The 23,807-nt window shown below is 42.8% G+C and overlaps 1 protein-coding gene across 1 annotated transcript in view; it reads right to left on the bottom strand.

The window, feature by feature from the left end:
- Positions 1-23,807, bottom strand: part of LOC142663902 (uncharacterized) — a 435,929-nt gene that overhangs the window by 15,538 nt on the left and 396,584 nt on the right. Inside the window, exon 7 of the mRNA XM_075842743.1 lies at positions 5,365-5,375. Coding sequence (XP_075698858.1) covers positions 5,365-5,375 — 11 coding nt within the window. The remainder of the gene's footprint in view (positions 1-5,364; positions 5,376-23,807) is intronic.

The raw sequence follows: 23,807 nt of genomic DNA, 5'->3' as shown, positions 1-23,807 counted from the left end.
CGCCCCTCACCCGCTCTTCTTCTTCATCCTCCGCTTTATTATTAGTCAGATCTTCCTCCTGATTTCACATATGTAACAATTCAGTACAATACAGCAGAGAGTGTGAAGAATATAACAGATCAACATAAGAAACCACCAAAATCTATGACCCCCATCTATGACCGCAGGACCAAAAAGCTCCACACCCCCCTATATAGATCTGGTATAGGGCTCAGCTTCCTCTACCTGATGATACTCTGAGAGATTATGATTTTCCTCTGCACAGTCCTGGGAATACAGAGGACTGGGACATCTCTTTGGTGGACTTCTACTGGATCCATCTGTAGGAAACACACAGTGACGCAATACATTACTACTGTATATCTGTCTATCAAAAACTTGAGAACAAGGAGTCATTACGCCACAAATCATAGAGAAATATATACATTTTATTACATACAATATTATAAACACAAAATATATAAAAACAGAACGAGGTTTCTAAAAATGGAGTCTGTGTGTTGATCATTCACAAAACCCTAATACAACCACAAGCATAGTATTATTGCTAGACATTGCAAAAATATATATTAGCTGATGATCAAGACCACTGGGTACATACTGTCTGGCATAAGCAAGTGCTAATTAAATCTAATATTAATTATTCCAAATGTCACCATATATAGCATAAGAATATAAGACACGTATTAGGTCCTGTTTAAAGCAATGTATATAAATGCACTATACACCGTTCCGGACACAAGTCATGGAATAAAATAACATGAAATGGCCCAGAGTGATAGACTATGTCCACCTGGTAATACCAGGGGGACCGATGTAACGAGTCTTACCCATGAAAGTTGAAGGTAGAGTGGTCCACACGGTAACTAAACACCCCGACGCGCGTTTCGCGGGTATCGCTTCCTCAGGGGGTATGTATATCTGTCTATACATCGAACACCTCTCTACACTTCTATGTTTACTGATCAGAGCCGAGATTACAATGTTGAGGTCTTTACTACCTGTGTCGATGTTCCTGCACCTTGTAAGCCACGGGCCTAAAGTAGACTGTGGCCTACCAGAGCGAACTGTAGGGCGCTGACGGCTCCCTGCTCCGCCATAGTATTTAACTTTATCTGTGTTCTGTGGACGCGGATACACATGAAAGTGGCAGGACAGAGGGCGCCTCTATTTTAAGAGTTCCCTGCAACCAAAAAAAGTGTCAAGGCATCACCTGCTTATTAGCCTCTTAAAGGCTGTGTACACCTCTGTAGGCAATATTTTCTGTACATTTTTATTAACCCCTTCACGGCAGCCATACGGCTATATACGTTCCAACTGTTGATGCCCCGGGCAGTTGTCACATATATAAAACTTGGCAGAATGGAACAGGGTTTAATGTGTGCAGCGCTGCACTTTCATGTCTGCCGTCTCTCTCCACAAGTGCCGGCACATCTCCCCTTTAGTTTCATCAAACTTAGATGCCAAACCCCTGCAGATAGCACCATAATTGTGCTCCTAGAGGGAGCCCTTGAAGTCTCAGTCCATATATGGCAGGGACAGTGATGCCAGGGACTCCTCCGGGAGTGGAATCCATGGCCTATTTAAGAGAGGATAATTTCTCAAATATTCTGATTTTCAGCAAAGTATTTCATTGTGGAAGAATCTGCAGCGTATTAGAGTAGCAGCAATGAGGATGTACTTTCAACAAATCTCATTCACACGCTGCAGAAAAAAACACGCAGAAAAGAAGTGCAGTGCAGATTCTCAATCTACAACATGTCAATATCTCTCGTGAAAAAGCTGTGGAATTTCCACACAGAAAATCTGGTCGGATGTGCCGCATTGTTTACGCCGTGTGTGGACGCACCATAAGTGGGAATAAGATTTTACATATCCAAGTCATTGTGAGATTGTTTTTCAGAACACATTGTACTTTATTTTAGTGATAAATTTTGCTCCACACATTCTGTGTTACATAGTTAATAAGGTTGAAAAAAGACTCAAGTCCATCAAGTGCAACATATAATCTGACCGTGTTGATCCAGAGGAAGAGCAAACCCCCCATGAGGTGGATGACAATTGTCTCATTAGGGGAAAAATCTCCTCCCCCGACTCCAAATCTGGAAATTACAATAACTCCCTGGATCACCGTCCCATCTCCAGAATCTAGTACCCATAACTTGTAATATTAAAGAGAACCTCCGATTATACTGAGATTATATAGGAAACTATTATACTGCCGGAGTGTGCCGATAATCGTCTTTCTAAATTACTTGTATTACCATGTTTATTTATAACTACAGCAAAACTGCCCATAGTCCACGCTGCCGGCTGCTCATAACTCTGCTTGTCTCCATGGCTCCCGTATCCAAAACGGCCGCCAGCACTGTACAATCTAATGTGATCACTAATACAGAGTTATGAGCAGCCGGCAGCACGAAACGTAGGAATCTAACATCATGTAAAAGGAGCCGAAATTGTTGAGCTCCTACATTACATGTCATTGTACACACGTGTATATGTACTGCACGTGATGATATTAAGACTTCAACATGGCAGCCAGTCCAGCCTGTGCCCACAGTAATGCCAAAAATATATATATATGTCTCTTCTTACCTTGTGATGTGCGCGACTGGTAGTTCTCTATTATGACCTCCTCGTACAGATCCTTGTGTCCTTCTAGATACTCCCACTCCTCCATGGAGAAATAGACAGTGACATCCTGACACCTTATAGGAACCTGACACACACAAGGATACAGTCATCACCCAGACACCTCCAGTGCTGTTACTGTAGAATTTCCCAGCATTCCCAGCAGTGTCACCTCTCCAGTCAGCAGCTCAGTCATCTTGTAGATCAGTTCTAAGATCTTCTTCTCATGTATCCGGGAGTGAGGGGTAGGCTCTGTGATTGGGCTCTGACTACTGCTCCATCCTCCTGACTCATGGATGATGGGAGTCGTACAGTCACCTGATGTCTTCTTCACTATTGTGTACTCCTGTGTATGGAGAAAGACACTTAGAGAACTGAGCACAGTATTCCCCTCTCAGTAGAAAGAGGGAGATTGTGACCCAGCTGTATAGAGCTTTAGTGACCCCACATCTGTAATACTGGAGACCGCACCTACAAAAAGACATTGAGAAAATAGAACGAGGCCAAAACGAAAAAGGAAATAATATTGGGGGGACTAGATGGACCATGTGCTCTCCTCCTGCCGTCATCTTCTATGTTTCTATATAGATGTCATCCTGATCCTCCTGGTTCCTGGTCATTCTCATTGCTCTACAACATTACTATTGTTGCACTGGTGACATGACACATAACTGACCATATTGGTGGCTGATCTTCAGCTTTTCTGCTGTTGGCTTCTGGGCGTCACTTGGAAGGTCTGGACGTTGTTATAAAGGACACTGGATTCTTCCTATCACTTCCTATTATGTGTTGTGGAAGTCAAATGGCTCAAAATATATTAGACTGAAATTTAGACGAGGGTTAAACCAGACACTCACGCCAGGAACTTTATCCAGCATCCTAATCAGGAGATTTCATATCGATATACATACACTACCGTTCAAAAGTTTAGGGTCACTTAGAAATTTCCTTATTTTTGAAAGTAAAGCACAGTTGTTTTCAATGAAGATAACATTAAATTAATCAGAAATACACTCTGTACATTGTTAATGTGGTAAATGACTATTCTAGCTGCAAACGTCTGGTTTTTAATGCAATATCTACATAAGTGTATAGAGGCCCATTTCCAGCAACCATCACTCCAGTGTTCTAATGGTACATTGTGTTTGTTATCTGTGTTAGAAGGCTAATGGATGATTAGAAAACACTAGAAAACCCTTGTGCCAGTGGCGTAACTACCGCCGTAGCAGCAGTAGCGGCTGCTACGGGGCCCGCGGCATGAGGGGGCCCGTGTCGCCCGCCGGCACGGGCCCCCACCATGGCCGGAGGCTCCGCTAGCAGCCGCTATGGCTGCTACAGCGGGACGCCACTGAACACTACGGCAGAGCAGGGAGGTATCTCCACGCTCTGCCATTAACTGGTTCCCGACCGCTGGCTGTATTTTTATGGCCAGCGGTCAGGGTCCTTAAAACCCGAGCCATAGACTTTCTACGGCTCAGGTTTTAACTTGCTGCCCGCGCGATCGGGCAGCTGAATGTCGGGTCTCCGGCTGTCAGTGACTGCCGGGGACCCTGAGGAGAGGATAGAAGCAGCTTTCGCTGCTTCTGTCTTCTCTGATCACTTATACACAGCGCTGAATGCGCGCTGTTTACAGGAATAGAGGCAGCAGCGGCGCTGTCTCTATTCCTCCCGGTGATCATGTGACTGGTCACATGATCACCGGGTGCCGTTAGTGGCAGACTGCTGCTGGGTCTTACTAGACCCAGCACAGCCCTATTAGTGACAATTGTCACTATGAGAGGACTGATTTCCCCTGTAACTGGGGCTGCTGTGCAGCTCCAGTTACAGTGGAAAAACATGGTGTAAAAGAGAGAAAAAAAATATATAAAGTTCCCCAAAGGTCTTCTTTGACCTTTGGGGGACAGACCATAGTAATAAAAAAATAATAAAGTAAAGTGCAAAAAAAATGTAAATAATAAATACACATAAAATACCCACCCCAAAAAAAAAACTTCCCCCCCGCCAATCATTGTTGTAACGCTAGCGCTGACCCAATTACCCTAATATAGACATGTAATATATAAAAATTTACGTTAGACAATGGCGATCACAAATAAAAGGTCTATTTTAGGGTAAAACTATGTTATTACCCAAAAAAAATAGCTGAAATGTAAAAAAGCTTATTTTTTTACTATTATTTTCAAACTTTATGAATAAAAATTCTAAAATAGCAAAAAAGGTGTGTATAAAAACTATACAAAATGAAACCTGCATTGTCTACGGAAAAAAAACATCGCAAAAATCACGTCGTTAGCCCAACAAATAGAAAAGTTATAGCCATTTAACTAACACGTGCTAAAAATGGCTAAACGGTGTCTGGTCCTGAAGGCGCAAAATAGAGCAAAATACATGTATCCCCCCCCCCCTCTCCACAGGACATGTATCCCCTCTCCACAGGACATGTATCCCCTCTCCACAGGACAGGGGATACATGAGTGATCGCTGGCATTGATAGGGAGAAAGGGGGACTGAAAGTCCCCTGAAGTTATCCATCACAAACCTCGGACTTCCGGGGTCTGTGTCGGCAGCTCCGTAGAAATGAATGGAGCGCCGGTCGTGCTTGTGCGCATGCGTGACCAGCGCTCCTTTCATTTTTATTGAGCTGCGCAGACGCCGGAAGTCAGAGGTTTGTCATGGAGAAGTTCAGGGGACTTTCAGTCCCCCGTTCTCCCTATCGCTGCCAGCGATCACTCATGTATCCCCTATCCTGTGGAGATCCTGTGGAGAGGGGATACATGTATTTTGTAGGACACACTGTAGGTCGCATTTTGGAGGGGGGACGCTGTATGGCGTTCCCTACAGGGGGGGGAAACGCTGTATGGCGTTCCCTACAGGGGGGTGGCTGTATGGCGTTCCCTACAGCGGGGGAGCTGTATGGCGTTCCCTACAGGGGGGGGGGCTGTATGGCGTTCTCTACAGGGGGGGCTGTATGGCGTTCCCTACAGGGGGGGCTGTATGGTGTTCTCTACAGGGGGGGCTGTATGGCGTTCTCTACAGGGGGGGCTGTATGGCGTTCTCTGCAGGGGGGCTGTATGGCGTTATCTACAGGGGGGCTGTATGGCGTTATCTACAGGGGGCTGTATGGCGTTCTCTACAGGGGGATGTATGGCGCTATCTACAGAGGGGGGGCTGTATGGCGTTATCTACAGGGGGGCTGTAAAAAAGGCACTATCTACAAGGGGGGGGTTGTGTGACACCCAGGGGAGGGGGGGCCCCAGTCAAAAGTTTGCTATGGGGCCCAGTCTTTCCTAGTTACGCCCCTGCCTTGTGCAATTATGTTAGCACCGCTGTAAACAGTTTTGCTGTTTAGAGGAGCTATAAAACTGACCTTCCTTTGAGCTAGTTGAGAATCTGGAGCATTACATTTGTGGGTTCGATTAAACTCTCAAAATGGCTAGAAAAAGAAAGCTTTCATGTGAAACTCGACAATCTATTCTTGTTCTTAGAAATGAAGGCTACTCCATGCGAGAAATTGCCAAGAAACTGAAGATTTCCTACAACGGTGTGTACTACTCCCTTCAGAGGACAGCACAAACAGGCTCTAACCAGAGTAGAAAGAGAAGTGGGAGGCCCCGCTGCACAACTGAGCAACAAGACAAGTACATTAGAGTCTCTAGTTTGAGAAATAGACGCATCATAGGTCCTCAACTTGCAGCTTCATTAAATAGTACCCGCAAAACGCCAGTGTCAACGTCTACAGTGAAGAGGCGACTCCGGGATGCTGGCCTTCAGGGCAGAGTGGCAAAGAAAAAGCCATATCTGAGACTGGCTACTAAAAGGAAAAGATTAATATGGGCAAAAGCACACAGACATTGGACAGAGGAAGATTGGAAAAAAGTGTTATGGACAGACTAATCGAAGTTTGAGGTGTTTGGATCACACAGAAGAACATTTGTGAGACGCAGAACAACTGAAAAGATGCTGGAAGAGTGCCTGACGCCATCTGTCAAGCATGGTGGAGGTAATGTGATGGTCTGGGGTTGCTTTGGTGCTGGTAAAGTGGGAGATTTGTACAAGGTAAAAGAGATTTTGAATAAGGAAGGCTATCACTCCATTTTGCAACGCCATGCCATACCCTGTGGACAGCGCTTGATTGGAGCCAATTTCATCCTACAACAGGACAATGACCCAAAGCACACCTCCAAATTATGCAAGAACTATTTAGGGAAGAAGCAGGCAGCTGGTATTCTATCTGTAATGGAGTGGCCAGCGCAGTCACCAGATCTCAACCCCATAGAGCTGTTGTGGGAGCAGCTTGACCGTATGGTACGCAAGAAGTGCCCATCAAGCCAATCCAAATTGTGGGAGGGGCTTCTGGAAGCATGGGGTGAAATTTCTCCCGATTTACCTCAGCAAATGAACAGCTAGAATGCCAAAGATCTGCAATGCTGTAATTGCTGCAAATGGAGCATTCTTTGACAAATGCAAAGTTTGAAGGAGAAAATTATTATTTCAAATAAAAATCATTATTTCTAACCTTGTCAATGTCTTGACTATATTTTCTAGTCATTTTGCAACTCATTTGATAAATATAAGTGTGAGTTTTCATGGAAAACACAAAATTGTCTGGGTGACCCCAAACTTTTGAACGGTAGTGTATATATATATTATAATTCTTCATTAGATGCTGACATCAGGTTTACAGGTGGCTTATTTCTCTTGGCAAGAATATATAATAGATTTGTTCTTCTAAGATGAGGATGTGTTTAGAGAGTTACAGGGAGTTTCATTCTCATGAGGGAAACCTTGCAATACTGATAGCTTTATGTCTGGGTGTTCAGCCAGGCTATTGATTGCTGGCATATTCAAGGCGATAAGAATAATACACAGAGATAACATATATCTTGCAAACTCGAGCAGAGCTAAGTGGAGGAGAGGCCATTTGAAAATGGAGGATACATCTCTGCATATTCCGGCCTGCTTGATAATTCACAATGTAATTTAATACAGAGAATATAAGCAAAATGACCATCCGTCACATATGTGTTGTCCCTTCCCTATGTGTGACTTGTTCTATAATGTAGAAAAGTTTACCTCTCCGCTCAACAGGTAGATGATCTCCAAGGTGAAGTCTAATATTCTTCTGCTCATCTGATTCCTGTCCTCGTCCATCCTTGGAGGGTCACTCAGGAGAAGGAATGTTGTGGAGGAGAAGATGAGAAAACTGGAGGAACTGGAGGATCTAGTACTGCAGACGTCTTTATGAAGAAAGGAGAAGATGGAAATCATACAGGGGACAACATCATGTGTGACATACAGAACCTCACTTATTGATCATTGAGAGAAACATCTTCTCAGAGCCGTCACCACATGGAATAAAGTGGTTTTCCCAACACAGACATTTCTCCCCGGGATATGCCAGAAATGTCTGATAGACGCGGCTCCACCTCTGGCCGTGCTTGGCTGTTTCTGGAACTTCTATACAAGTGAATGGAGAGAGTCGTGCACATGTGTGGTTACATAGTTACATAGTTTGTACGGTTGAAAAAAGACACATGTCCATCAAGTTCAACCAAGGGATGGGAAAGGGGAAGTGGGATGGGAAAGGGGAAGTAAAAAATTTCTACACATAGCAGTTAATATTTTTTTGTTCTAGGAAATTATCTAAGCCTTTTTTAAAGGAACAGTGTCATCACAAATAATTTTTTTATATGTTAAAGATGTTAGTGCTTTAATAAAAACGTTTATTTTCATTTGTGTGTTTGTGTTTTACTGTTTCTTATTTTTACACTTTTTTCTTCCCTATGGGGGCTGCCATTTTTTGTTCCATTTCTGTGTGTGTCGATTAACGACACACACAGACATGGAGTACGGCAGCCACAGTCCCATAGGGACTGCGAACGGCTCCCGTCCCATTGACTGCCGTGTACGGCGTCTGTGTGGGAACTGCGCATGCGCCGCTCCCACACAGTCCTATTCGAAATTGGCGCCGTCCGGCGCCATTTTCCTGTGGACCGGAAGTCGCGGCCGGACAGTACTATTACTACTTCCGGTCGCGGCTTCCGGACTTGTGCACATGGAACAGCGGCAGCAAAGGGAGCGGACGGGCCGGAGGGAGCCGCGGCGGCAGGAGCAGGTAAGAGATTTCAATGTATGTTAGTGTTTGTGTGTGTTTACTACTGTATGTAAACCTACTACACTGTGGGTTACCTCAAAAAATGGCGACACACAGTGTAGGAGGTTAAACCTTTCAAACCCCTCGTTTATCCCGGCACTAGCCAGGATAAAGGAGGGGGGGATGCTGAGAGCTCACTAGAGCGAGGGCTTTTAACCCAATGTTGCAATGCTGCAATTTTGGGAACTAGCTCCATCTAGTGACCAAAAATGGGTAGTATTATAAATTAGAATTAATTTATAATATTTCCTGACTATTTCCTGACTCGTGAAAAAAATAAAAAAAATTTGAACCATGTTTAATCACCCACACACTAAATGTTTAATTTTTTAAAAAAAAACATGTTTTTCTGGCAACACATTCCCTTTAAAGCCATCTACTGTCCCTGCTGCGACCAGCTCCTGCGGTAGGCTATTCCATAGATTCACAGTTCTCACAGTAAAGAAGGCTTGTCGCCTCTGCAGGTTGAACCTTTTTTTCTCCAGACGGAGGGAGTGCCCCCTTGTTTTTTGAGGGGGTTTTACATGGAACAGGATTTCACCATATTTTTTGTATGCGCCATTCATATATTTATATAAGTTAATCATGTCCCCCTTAGTCATCTTTTCTCAAGGCTAAATAGGTTTAGTTCTTTTAATCTTTCCTCATAACTTAGATTCTCCATGCCCCTTATTAGCTTCATTGCTCTTCTTTGTATTTTTTCCAACTCCAGGGCATCCTTTCTATGAACTGGAGCCCAGAACTGGACTGCATACTCTAGATGAGGCCTCACTAATGCTTTGTAAAGTGGTAATATTACATCCCTGTCCCGCGAGTCCATGCCTCTTTTGATACACGACAATATTTTGCTGGCCTTTGAAGCAGCTGATTGACACTGCATGCTGAAATTTAGTTTATGATTTACAAGTACACCCAGATCCTTCTCAACAATTGACTCCCCCAGTGTAGCTCCCCCTAGGACATATGATGCTTGCAGGTTTTTCGTACCCAGATGCATAACTTTACATTTATCTACATTAAACTTCATTTGCCAAGTGGACGCCCAAACACTTAGTTTGTTTAAATCTGCCTGCAATTCACAAACATCTTCCATAGTCTGAACTATATTACATAGCTTGGTGTCATCTGCAAAAATAGAAATAATGCTATTAATCCCATCCTCTATATCATTAATAAATAAGTTGAATAATAGAGGTCCCAGCACTGAACCCTGGGGTACACCACTTATAACTGGGGACCATTCAGAGTAGGAATCATTGACCACAACTCTCTGGATACGGTCCTTGAGCCAATTCTCAGTCCAATTACAAACTATACTTTCTAAGCCTATAGTCCTTAATTTACCCATTAGATGTCTATGAGGGACAGTGTCAAATGCCTTTGCAAAGTCCAAAAACACTATATCCACAGCGGCCCCTCTGTCTAGGCTTCTGCTTACCTCTTCATAAAAACAAATCAGGTTGGTTTGACAGCTTCTGTCCTTTGTAAAACCATGCTGGCTGTCACTTATAATACTATTTATTGTCACATAATTCTGTATAAAGTCCCTCAATAGCCCCTCAAACATTTTCCCCACAATTGATGTTAAGCTTACTGGTCTATAATTACCCGGCGAAGACCTAGAGCCCTTTTTGAAAATAGGCACCACATGTGCCCTGCGCCAGTCCCTTGGCACTATACCACTCATGAGAGACTCTCTAAATATTATGAAGAGGGGGACAGAAATAACTGAACTAAGCTCTTTAAGAACTCTAGGGTGTAACCCATCTGGTCCCGGGGCCTTGTGTACATTTATTTTATTTAATTTAGCTTGGACCATATCTACATTCATCCAATTCAGTATATCAACTGATATATTAACAGCACCGGCAGCGGCTACATCACCTCTCCATTCATTCTCCACCTGGATGTAGTCATCACCTCACCAGGCGCGTCGGGGGACCCCCGTTCTCCATATAGAGGTAGGACCCCAATATATCAGACATTTATAGCATATCTCTCATGTGAGAATAGTAAAATGAAGACATTTCCCCGTCATGTGACCCCTGCAGCCAATCACAGGCTGGAGAGGTCACATGTCATTGTAGGGGTCACCTAGACACAGAGCAGCTGGAAGAGCAGGGACATGTTGCTATGGTAATGCTCTGAGAGTTGAGGATCGGCCTTGTTGTATTTTTGTAGTAGAAATTGCGGAGGATTATACGTCCACCACTTGGGGTGAATATTAGGAAGAGTGTCCTTGCGTGTTGTGGGTCGTACAGTGAAGTCTGGGCTTAGGAGTCCAGTGGGTGGGGTCACTCAATGATTGACAGCTCTCTGTATACACACTTATATAGGGGTGACTGATAACAGAGAGAACACCCAACCAGCGCTGCTCTCTACCTCATACACAGCAATAGCTGAAGGACCTGTGATGACATTACCACTATGTGACCGGGTGGAAGGGGCGGATCTTCAGTGGAAAGATGTGGTGAAGAACCTGTGATGATGATCACGTGACATGTGCGGGTGGGGCTCTGTGAGGGGCGGGGCTCCTGTGCCGTGTGGAGAAGTGATTATTTCAGTCTGGATAACAGCTTGGACATGTTTGGAGTTTTAGTTCTCAACTCTTATATCTCCTCCCTGTAATGTCCTCTAATATCCCATAATAACAGTCTAGACATGCTGGGAGTTGTAGTTCTCTCCTCATACCCCTCCCTGTAATGTCCTCTAATATCCCATAATAACAGTCTAGACATGCTGGGAGTTGTAGTTCTCTCCTCATACCCCTCCCTGTAATGTCCTCTGATATCTTATAACAGCCTGGACATGCTGGGAGTTGTAGTTCTCTCCTCATATACCTCCTCCCTGTAATGTCCTCTGATATCCCATAACAACAGTCTGGATATGCTGGGAGTTATAGTTCTCTCCACTTATACCCTCCCTGTATTGTCCTCTGATATCCGATAAAAACGGTCTGGACATGCTGGGGGTTGTAGTTTTCTCGTCTTATACCCCTCTCTGCAATGTCCTCTAATATGACATAATAACGCGGACATGCTGGGAGTTTTAGTTCTTTCCTCTTATACCTCCTCCCTGTAATGTCCCCTGATATCACACAATAACAGCCTGGACATGCTGGGAGCTGTAGTCCTCTCCTCTTATACCCTTCCCTGTAATGTCCCCTGATATCCCATAATAACAGTCTGGATATGCTGCGAGTTGTAGTTGTCTCCTCTTATACCTCCTCCTGTAATGTCCTCTGATATCCCATAATAACAGCCTGGACATGCTGGGAGTTGTAGTCCTCATACCTCCTCCCTGTAATGTCCTCTGATATCCCATAATAACAGTCTTGACATACTGGGAGTTGTAGTTCCCTCCTCTTACACTTCCTCCCTGTAACTTTCTTTGATGTCACACAATAACAGCCTGGACATGCTGGGAGTTGTAGTTCTCTCCTTTTATACCTCCACCCCATAATGTCCTCTGATATCACATAATAAACAGTCTGGACATGCTGGGAATTGTAGTTCTTTCCTCTTATACTCCTCCCTGCAATGTTCTCTGATATACCATAATAACAGTCTAGGCATGCTGGGAGTTGTAGTTCTCTCCTATTATACCTCCTCCCTGTAATGTCCTCTGATATCGCATAACAGTCTGGACATGCTGGGATTTGTAGTTCTCTCCTCCTATACCTCTCCCTGTAATGTCCTCTGATATCCCATAATAACAAGCTGGACATGCTGGGAGTTTTAGTCCCCTCATCTTATACTCCTCCCTGTAATGTCCTCTGATATCCCATAATAACAATCTAGGCATGCTATAGTTCTCTCCTATTATACCTCCTCCGTTTAATGTCCTCTGATATCCCATAATAACATACACAAAATTAATGAATGGGGAAGAGGGGGGAGGTAGACCTCCAGCTCACCGTTTAGTTGTGTCTGAGTGCAGACAGCGCCCGGATTCCCGCGCGGCCAGCGGTACACAACAGGAAGAAAAAAAAAAAAAACAGAACCAAGATCCAGCGCTGGGTGTGCGTTAAAAAGGAACTCCTGTTCCAATTTTATTGGTATAACAAAGATAAAAATGATAGAACTATATGGAGTAGTTCTGTGGCAGAGTACAGGAATGAATGTTAGGTGAAGGATAGCAGTAAGCCCTGTTCAAATGTGCCTACGCGTTTCTGACACGTCTGTGTCCTTATTCATGGCATGCATGCCATGAATAAGGACACAGACGTGTCAGAAACGCGTAGGCACATTTGAACAGGGCTTACTGCTATCCTTCACCTAACATTCATTCCTGTACTCTGCCACAGAACTACTCCATATAGTTCTATCATTTTTATCTTTGTTATACCAATAAAATTGGAACAGGAGTTCCTTTTTAACGCACACCCAGCGCTGGATCTTGGTTCTGTTTTTTTTTTTTTTCTTCCCATCCCATAATAACAGTCTTGACATACTGGGAGTTGTAGTTCTCTCCTCTTACACTTCCTCCATGTAACTTCCTTTGATGTCACATAATAACAGCCTGGACATGCTGGGAGTTGTAGTTCTCTCCTTTTATACCTCCTCCCCATAATGTCCTCTGATATCACATAATAATGCTGGGAATTGTAGTTATTTTCTCTTTTACTCCTCCCTGCAATGTTCTCTGATATCCCATAATAACAGTCTTGGCATGCTGGGAGTTGTAGTTCTCTCCTATTATACCTCCTCCCTGTAATGTCCTCTGATATCCCATAATAACAGTCTTGGCATGCTGGGAGTTGTAGTTCTCTCCTATTATACCTCCTCCCTGTAATGTCCTCTGATATCACATAATAGCAGCCTGGACATGCTGGGAGTTGTAGTTATTTTCTCTTTTACTCCTCCCTGCAATGTTCTCTGATATCCCATAATAACAGTCTGGACATGCTGGGAGTTGTAGTTCTCTCCTATTATACCTCCTCCCTGTAATGTCCTCTGATATCGCATAATAACAGTCTAGGCATGCTGGGAGTTGTAGTTCTCTCCTATTATACCTCCTCCATGTAATGTCCTCTGATATCCCATAATAATAGCCTGGACATGCTGGGAGTTGTAGTTCTCTCCTCTTATACCTCCTCCCTGTATTCTACTCTGATATCCCATAATAATAGTCTGGACATGCTTGGAGTTGTAGTCCTCTCCTCTCATACCTACTTCCTGTAATGGCTCCACATACCTGAGTCACTCCCCGCCCGTCTCGCTGCTGTCCGTGCTGCACACGCCGGTTACTCGGTATATTCGCTGCTGCTGCTGCTCATAATAACGTTACTCCACAGTGTAGATTAGTCCTATGATCAGAGTTTGTGGTCGTCCATTTCCGGGAAAGAGGAACAAAGATCAGAAAGAAAGTTACACAAGTCACAGAACTTCCCCTTTATAACAACAGTTTTAAGATAAAGAGAACAAAAAAAATGAGGACAAGGCTTTAGAAGACATTACAAGGATTAGATATAAGAGGAGAGGACTAAAACTCCCATCATGTCCAGACTGTTATTATGTGATATCAGAGGACATTACACGGAGGAGTATAAGTGGAGAGAACTACAACTCCCAGCATGTCCAGGCTGTTATAATGTAATATCAGGGGACATTACAAGGGGGAGAAATAAGAGGAGAGAACTACAACTCCCAGCATGTCCCGACTGTTATATTGTGATATCAGAGGACATTACAGGGAGGAGGTATGAAGAGAGAACTACAACTCCCAGCATGTCCAGACTGTTATATTGTGATATCAGAGGACATTACAGGCAGGGGTATACGAGGAGAGAACTACAACTCCCAGGATGTCCAGACAGTTATTATATGATATCAGAGGACATTACAGGGAGGAGGTATAAGAGGAGAGACCTACAACTCCCAGCATGTCCAGGATGTTATTCTGTGATATCAGATGACATTACAGTGAGGAGGAATGAGAGGAGAGGACTACAACTCCCAGCATGTCCAGACTGTTATTATGGTATATCAGAGGACATTACAGGGAGGAGGTATAAGAGGAGAGGACTACAACTCCCAGCATGTCCAGGCTGTTATTATGTGATATCAGAGTACATTACAGGGAGGAGTATAAGAGGAAAGAACCACAACTCCCAGCATGTCCAGACTGTTACATCTGGTAAGACCTTTCAATTTTTTAAAGGGGTGGCAAACGTCTTCAAGGAAGGTGTCTCAGAGGGGGAACAGACAGTACAAACAAGTTCCAAGGGAACATTGAGCTCCAGACCTGGGACTCAAGTTGGCGACTGGGGCCACATACAGTGTTGGCGGTCTCAAGGACCTGGGTATATTGCTGAAAATTTTCCCCTGACTACTGAGCCAATGGAGAATGACAGAGCGGACTACAACTCCCAGCATCTCCAGATTGTTATGTGATATCAGAGGACATTACAGGGAGGAGGTATAAGAGGGGAGACCTACAACTCCCAGCATGTCCAGGATGTTATTCTGTGATATCAGATGACATTACAGGGAGGAGGATTGAGAGGAGAGGACTACAACTCCCAGCATGTCCAGACTGTTATTATGGTATATCAGAGGACATTACAGGGAGGAGGTATAAGAGGAGAGGACTACAACTCCCAGCATGTCCAGGCTGTTATTATGTGATATCAGAGAACATTACAGGGAGGAGTATAAGAGGAGAGAACCACAACTCCCAGCATGTCCAGACTGTTTTTATGGGATATCAGAGGACATTATAGGGAGGAGGTATAAGAGGAGAGAACTACAACTCCCAGCATGTCCAGACTGTTATTATGTGATATCAGAGGACATTACAGGATGGAGGTATAAGAGGAGAGGACTACAACTCCCAGCAAGCCCAGGCCGCTAGTATGGGACATCAGAGGAAATTGCAGGGAGGGGTATAAGAAGAGTGCACAACAACTCCCAGCTTGTCCAGGCTGTTATAATGAGATATCAGAGGACATTACAGGGAGGGGTATAAGAGGGAACTACAACTCCCAGCATGTCCAGACTGTAATTATGGGATATCAGAGGACATTACAGTAAGGATGTATAAGTGGAGAGAACTACAACTCCCAGCATATCCAGACTGTTGTCATGGGATATCCGAGGACATTACAGAAAGGAGGTATAAAAGGAGAGAACTACAACTCCCAGCATGTCCAGGCTGTTATTATGGGGTATCAGAGGACATTACAGGGAGGAGGTATAAGAGGAGAGAACTACAACTCCCAGCATTTCCAGGCTGTTATTATGGGATATCAGAGGATATTACAGGGAGGAGATATAAGAGGAGAGAACTACAACTCCCAGCATGTCCAGGCTGTTATTATGGGATATCAGAGGACATTACAGGGAGGGGGATAAGGGGAGAGAACTACAACTCCCAGCATGTCCAGGCTGTTATTATGGGATATCAGGGGACATTACAGGGAATAGGTATTAGAGGAAAGTACTACAACTCCCAGCATGTCCAGACTGTTATTATGGGATATCAGAGGACATTATGGGGAGGAGGTATAAGACGAAAGGACTACAACTCCCAACATGTCCCGGCTGTTATTATGGGATATCAGAGGACATTACATGGAGGAGTATAAGAGGAGAAAACTACAACTCCCAGCATCTCCAGGCTGTTTTTATGGTATATTAGAGGACATTACAGGGAAGGATATATGAGCAGAGGACTACAATTCCCAGCATGTCCATCAGGGGCGTTGCTAGCACCGGACCTCCGTGGCGCATGCCCAGAATCTTTGACCAGGTGCCCCGGGCGACTGCCGCTACAGGGGTCACGATTGCGATCAGGCTACGGCCCTCCCACCGCTATAGAAATTTACTATAGTAACTGGGGCCTATGTCATAAAATACACGGGCCCCTGTTACTATAGTAACGACTCATACTTACCCTCCTTACTTAGCGCATCGGAAGTCCTGACGTCTTCTCGCGTTATGTCTCTGTGCGTCGCTCATGATGTCACAACGCTGGATGGTTTTCGGACAACCGCTGCACCGAAGAGCTGGTTAAGTGTAACATCATTACTGCCTGCTGGGGTCCTGTATCTAAGCCTGCCTTGTGGTAAGCTTAGATACAGGGTCCAACAGACAGCATCACACATGGGCTTAGATGCAGGGCCCAGGCTTAGATACAGGAACCCAGCAGATAGTAATCTTATACGGTATATAAGATTACTGTCTGCCTGGGTCCTGTATCTAAACCTGCCTTGTTATTTTTTGTGTTTTGATGACTACTTCCATGACAGTTGTTTTTTATTTTCAATAAAATGGTTAATGAGGGTTGTGTGTGGGGGTTTTTATTTCAATAAAATATATTTTTCTATGTCTTTGTATCTTCTTTTAAACTTTATTACTTCTTAGTAATAGCTGCTGGCTGATTGACAGCGTCCACTACTAAGGCAGGGCTTAGTGTTAGCCGGTGCAGAGGCTAATGCCAACCCCCCCATTATTACCCCGATACCCACCACCACCAGGGCTACCAGGAAGAGCCGGGTACGATCCAATACCCGATCGTCTGTAGTGATGGCTGCACACTGTGGCGGCCGCTGGCTGGTGTTATTAGGCTGGGAATGGCCAAAAACAGTTGCTCTTTCCCCCCTGGTAATGCTAGGCTGCTGCTGTGTTGTATCTGGCTAGTTATCAAAAATGCGGGTTGACCCCACATTATTTCTTTTTAAAAATTTAATAAACGGGGGGGGGGGGCGTGGCTTGGCTGTAGAGAGAGATGGACGTCTAACCGGTGAGCTCCTGCACCATTGCGACTAACATAGCAGCTGAAAACCTCACAACTGTCTCAAAATTTATAAAATGTATAAAACAGTGACCAAACCGGCGAAACTCAAAGATTTCTACCCCCTCCAGGCAAGTGGAGATGGAGACGATGCAGACACCGGCTCACACGCCGGATCCTTGGTCTCAGAGCCGCCGCCGGATCTCACACCGGCTCAACTGTTGGAGCTTAGTGCTCACAAATTGCGCAACTCTGATCCGCTGGGGTCTCCTTACTTACCCCAGGACCACCGGAATCGCCAGAGGAAAGTCTCCGGGTCTCACCACGAGGCAGCCAACACCCGCCATCAACACTCCACACCACGTGGGTCGGCCATGTCGGCACCATCTTCTCCCTCAGCCAGAAGCCCAGAGAAGTAGAAACCAAGACTTTTCAGTCCGTAAAGTCTCCAGAAAGAGTAAGACACCCCTCAATATCAGTTACATCTAACTTACAAACTCCTATGGGAGAAATGTGATTTTCTGGGACATTTACCTCCCTCTTCAAACACAGTTACTGAACTGATGATGAAGAATATGTTACAAGCTTTGCATCAATCTCTACATACAGGCTTGGCAAGCCTTATTAACCCATTATCTACATCTGTGCAAGAAGTTGAACACAGGCTTCATCATTTAGAAAACAAAATGGGAGAGGTGACTTAATCTCATAATGACTTAATAGATGCGCACTATGACATATCAGATGAACTTGCCCAGTTCAAATTGCTAAATTGCCAGCCATGGAAGACAGATCAAGACGCAACAACATTAAATTTTGAGGAATTCCTGAAGAAATCAACCCACAAGATCTTAACATGTATGCACAAGAATTTATTAAAAGCATTCTTCCAGATTGTTCCCAGAGGGATCTGATTATTGATAGAATCCATGAGATGTCCTGGTACGTATCCATTTTTTTCATATTAAGGAACGTCTGATGGAAGCTACCAGAAAGAAAGGTAGGATACCATCATAATTTAGGATGATTTCGGTCTTCACTGATCTATCGGCAGCGACTCTACAAATGCGTAGAAATTTTATTCCAATTACAACGGCACTCAGAGAAAGTCAAATCCTGTACAGATGGGGTTTCCCAGTCAAACTTCTGGTAAAACGACAAAATACCATGCACGTCATTAGATCATTGGAAGAGGGGTTGAATTTGTTGCATCAATAGAATATCAAAGTTCCCCTTCAAACCCAACCTGCGACACAACATCCACTCCACTTGGCGGTAGAATGGCACAAGAACACTCGTCACTCACAACCACATCTTTGAAGGTAATTTGCCTTTGTAGAGGTAATGTTAAAGGAATTTGGTGCACAAGACGTCCATCTTGACCTAACCTCACACTGACTTTCTTCCCCCATACACATAAGTTTTACAGCTTTCGCTTTTTTTTTTCATTTATATTTTGTGGCTTTATATTATTTCTATGTTGAAATCTGTATTTTTATCTTTGGTTTTGCAGTATTGCAATTCTCTGGGCAGAACAAACATCCTTTTGAAATTATTGGTACCAATATTCTCTCTCACATTAATACTTTAGCATTCAGATACGGCATCAGATGTTTTCTATGTATATTTGATATGTCTGTACATGTCATTAAGAGAAGGGATAGGGGAAAAGATTTGCAGCACACCTTTACTATGACCAATGACTCTTTAATTAGCATCTCTAAGTGTTAATGGGCTTAACACCCCCCAAAAATGCAACTTTATGTGGAAAGAGGCTAAATCCTTAGCTTGTGATATCTTTTGCATACAACAGACTCACCTCCTCTCTAAGGACGCATATTGTGTCAATTGCCATGCCTTCCCGCATATATTTCATTCTCACTATAGGACAAAATCTAAAGGGGTGTTAATATCCATTAAAAACACAGTAGCATGTTGCATGTCGACCCCAACGGCCGGTATATATTGTTGGTATGTCTCATTAACAATGTAAAATATACGTTAGTAAACTTATATGCCCCGAATACACATCAAATACAATTCCTGCAAAAAGTGTTTAGAGCCATTGATAAGTTTAAGGAAGGCAAACTGATCACATGTGGGGATTTTAACATGGTAATGGATATAACATTGCACTCCACCTCTAGTAACAGATCTAATCAACCATTGCTACGGTCGTTGATCTGGAATAAAGTGTTGTATGATAGCTGGAGGTACAGAATGGTACGGAGAAGGATTTCTCCTTCTACTCTAGCCCACATAACTGCTATTCTAGAATCGACATGTTTCTCATTGATAAAGACTTGCTACTCCTTATGGGTAATTCAACTATTGACTATTGAGTGTTTGAGTATATTCGTGCTATAGGGAAAAAGGAAACAAAGCGCACATAGTGCATGAGCCTGTATTAGGTGAGAACAAAAGGAAAAAAGTGGTCAATTGTGCTGACCTGATGTTGTTATGCTCGGAGCATAACATCCCAAGGTGCGTGTCCAAGTTAGACTTAGGTAGAGACAGTTGCAGCCCAAATTCCGGTTTGAAGATTGGTAAAAATCCACTATGTAGATCCAGGAGATAGGGAGATAAAAAATGGAATATCCGAGGGCGCAGCTGTACTGGAAATTGCTTTTATTTGTACAACAACAACAACAATGTGTTTCAAGGCCGTACCGGCCTCTTCGTCAGGTTAGGTACAAGTGTTAGGTCTATTCATGATGACTGTGCATTTATAGCTGGCCTAGGAATCAGTACCGGGTTTTATTATACAAAAGATACATAGACGACCTCTTTATCATATGGAATGGTGACCAAACAAGTGCCAAAATTTTTTGTCACTCCCTTAACGATAATAATTGGGGTATCACATTCACATCCAACATACAAGAAAAAGAGATAGATTTTCTAGATTTATCAATAATTGCATCAGGGAATAATTTCATCACACGTACCCATTTTAAAAAAGTGGATACTAATAGCTACCTGAATTTTAACAGTGGACACCACCCAAAATGGCTCAAGAACATCCCTTATAGCCAATACAAGAGAATAAGAAAAAACTGTACACTTAAAACAGATTTCAAGAAACAGAGTCGAATATTATACAAACGCTTTAAGGAGAAAGGCTATCCAAACACACTTTTAACTGATGCCTATAAAAAAACTGAAATTCTCAACCAGGAGGACTGTCTTCCACAACCATCTACTAGTGACCAAATAACCACACAAGAACATAGCAAAACAACTATGAACTTTGGTTTTAACTTCATTACACAATACAATACATCATACAAAAGAATAGGAGACATTCTCAACAAACACTGGCATGTACTCCAAACTGATCCCTTACGCATGCCCTTTTCATCTACCTTTAAAGATGATATAACCTTTTCCTCTGATTGGGAGAACTACATGGAGGAATGCACAAGGGGGATGATGAGTAGATTGCTCACCAAAAGACAATGCATGTGCGAAACATTAACATGTAAAATAGAAACGACTATAAAGCTACTCAAACCCTTTTCTTTACACCATGATTTTCATATCATTAATCACAACATTACCAATCGAATTTTCCGACTTGAGCAAGACCTTATTGAGAGAAAAGCTATCAAACTAAACCGAGATAGATTAGACTATCTATCAAACCAGATTAGAACCTGGAATAAACCAATACCACAACACCACCTTAAACGAGTTGACACCCCAAAAAACACCCAACAACGGCTAATGCCAATACATTCATCAAAAACAAATGAAGACCACAGAATGGCACACAACAAATCAAATAGACTTTTCTTAAACAGCAAATACATCAAAGCAAACAAAACGGTAAAACAGGTAATGAACGTTACTAATTTAGAAACACAAAAAATAAATACAAATTCCACCCCCATCCAAAAATCGAACACAATAAGGGAACAGGCAGCCATATCCTCACCAATTGACTCCCTAGACCTATCCATTTTTACAATACACAACACATCGAATGATTTATCCACCAATACAGTTATTAATATGGAATCTGATAACAACATGGAATCCGATAATAGTACACTTGTCAATGAACGAGCATTTGTTCTGGATCTACCCTTATCCCCAAGTACCATGACCATGATTGATAATACAAAAGTTGGTTCCACTATGTCCGTTCCATTTCTAACCCCTGCTATATGTACCGCAATTCCAGAGGAAACAGCCTCTTCCTCTGATGTAGAAAATATTGCTTCATTAGGAAATGCTTCTTCCTCTTTTTTAGAAATCACCCCAGTCTCCAATCCCCTACAATTGACCATAAACGATTTTTTCCGCCCAAAAAAACGAAAAAACGTTATAGAGGAACCCGGGGAGGCAAAAAGAAAAAGAGAATACCACTAACTTCCCCGATACCATATATGTCCATTTTTAACCTCTCTGACCACATTTTAAATACAACAGAAATATCTCTTCTTAACAAAGGCCTCTCTTTCTGTCCAACCACTGGAACAAATGGTTTTAATTTATTTATTGACCTACACCGTTTCACTAGAAAGCTCACTCTCCAAAGACACTTCCAACTGACAACCCATAAAGCTGATAACACCAAAAATAACGTCGACACAGTTATTGAGGTGGATTCACAGAATGAAACACCTGTAATTTTTAAACATACTAATCTAAAACCCCCATCGAAATTTTATCCCATAGCCAACCAGGGTAATTTCATCAACACCTTTCATCACTTAGTTTGTAGAGATTTGGAAAATCTCGAACAACACAAATTTCCGTATAAAAATAACCTCACCTCGAATGAAAAACGAGCCCTGAAAAACCTCAAAGAAAACAATTTAATTGTAATAAGATCTGCTGACAAAGGTGGAGGGACAGTGATCCAGAACACACTTGACTATTATTCTGAAGCACTAAAAATCCTATCTGACACTAATTATTATAACAACCTTGACTTTAACCCCATTGAAGACATTACTAAACGTCTAAAAGTGTTGATAGACCAAGCATTCACAGATAAAATCCTAAACAAAAATGAAAAGAACTACCTCACACCTAAAAATATCAATCTACCATTCTACTATCACCTACCCAAAATCCACAAAGACCCCAAAAATCCCCCAGGCAGACCAATTATTTCTGGAATGCAATCACCCACCTGTCACTTGTCCCACTACCTAGACCTGTGCTTTCAAAAATATGTAGTAACTTTACCAAGTTATCTAAAAAACTCTACTCAGCTTATTAGTGAACTCCGCCTGATACCCTCTAAAAACAATTTACTCATCACCCTAGATGTAAGTGCTTTGTACAGCAACATTGAACACTCTCTAGGTCTCAAAAACCTTAGAAACACCCTGGAAAGGGACATTGACCTTCAACCACCTCAAATCCATTTCTTCTGTAAAAGTATGGAATTCATCCTTAAAAACAACGTATTCTCCTTTGACGAAACTATATATCACCAGGTGAAGGGCACGGCAATGGGTACTAGGGTAGCACCAAGCTACGCCAACATTTTTATGGGCGCTTTCGAAGATCATTTTATTTGGAAACACGCCTGGGCAATGGATCACATTTTATTATACAAAAGATACATAGACGACCTCTTTATCATATGGAATAGTGACCAAACAAGTGCCAAAATTTTTTGTCACTCCCTTAACGATAATAATTGGGGTATCACATTCACATCCAACAGAAAAAGAGATAGATTTTCTAGATTTATCAATAATTGCATCAGGGAATAATTTCATCACACGTACCCATTTTAAAAAAGTGGATACTAATAGCTACCTGAATTTTAACAGTGGACACCACCCAAAATGGCTCAAGAACATCCCTTATAGCCAATACAAGAGAATAAGAAAAAACTGTACACTTAAAACAGATTTCAAGAAACAGAGTCGAATATTATACAAACGCTTTAAGGAGAAAGGCTATCCAAAGACACTTTTAACTGATGCCTATAAAAAAACTGAAATTCTCAACCAGGAGGACTGTCTTCCACAACCATCTACTAGTGACCAAATAACCACACAAGAACATAGCAAAACAACTATGAACTTTGGTTTTAACTTCATTACACAATACAATACATCATACAAAAGAATAGGAGACATTCTCAACAAACACTGGCATGTACTCCAAACTGATCCCTTTCTTCAGAAAATTCTACCAGCAAAAGCTATAACTACTTTCAGAAGAGCGAGAACTATTAAAAACATCCTAGCCCCAAGTAGAGTGAACCTCTCAGGAATAAAAGACAATTCTAAACGGAAAATACAACAACAGAATC

Source organism: Rhinoderma darwinii, chromosome 1, assembly GCF_050947455.1.
Source record: "Rhinoderma darwinii isolate aRhiDar2 chromosome 1, aRhiDar2.hap1, whole genome shotgun sequence".
Taxonomy (NCBI): domain Eukaryota; kingdom Metazoa; phylum Chordata; class Amphibia; order Anura; family Rhinodermatidae; genus Rhinoderma; species Rhinoderma darwinii.
Note: the sequence above shows the minus strand (reverse complement) of the source record. Positions and strands in the feature narration are given on the sequence as shown.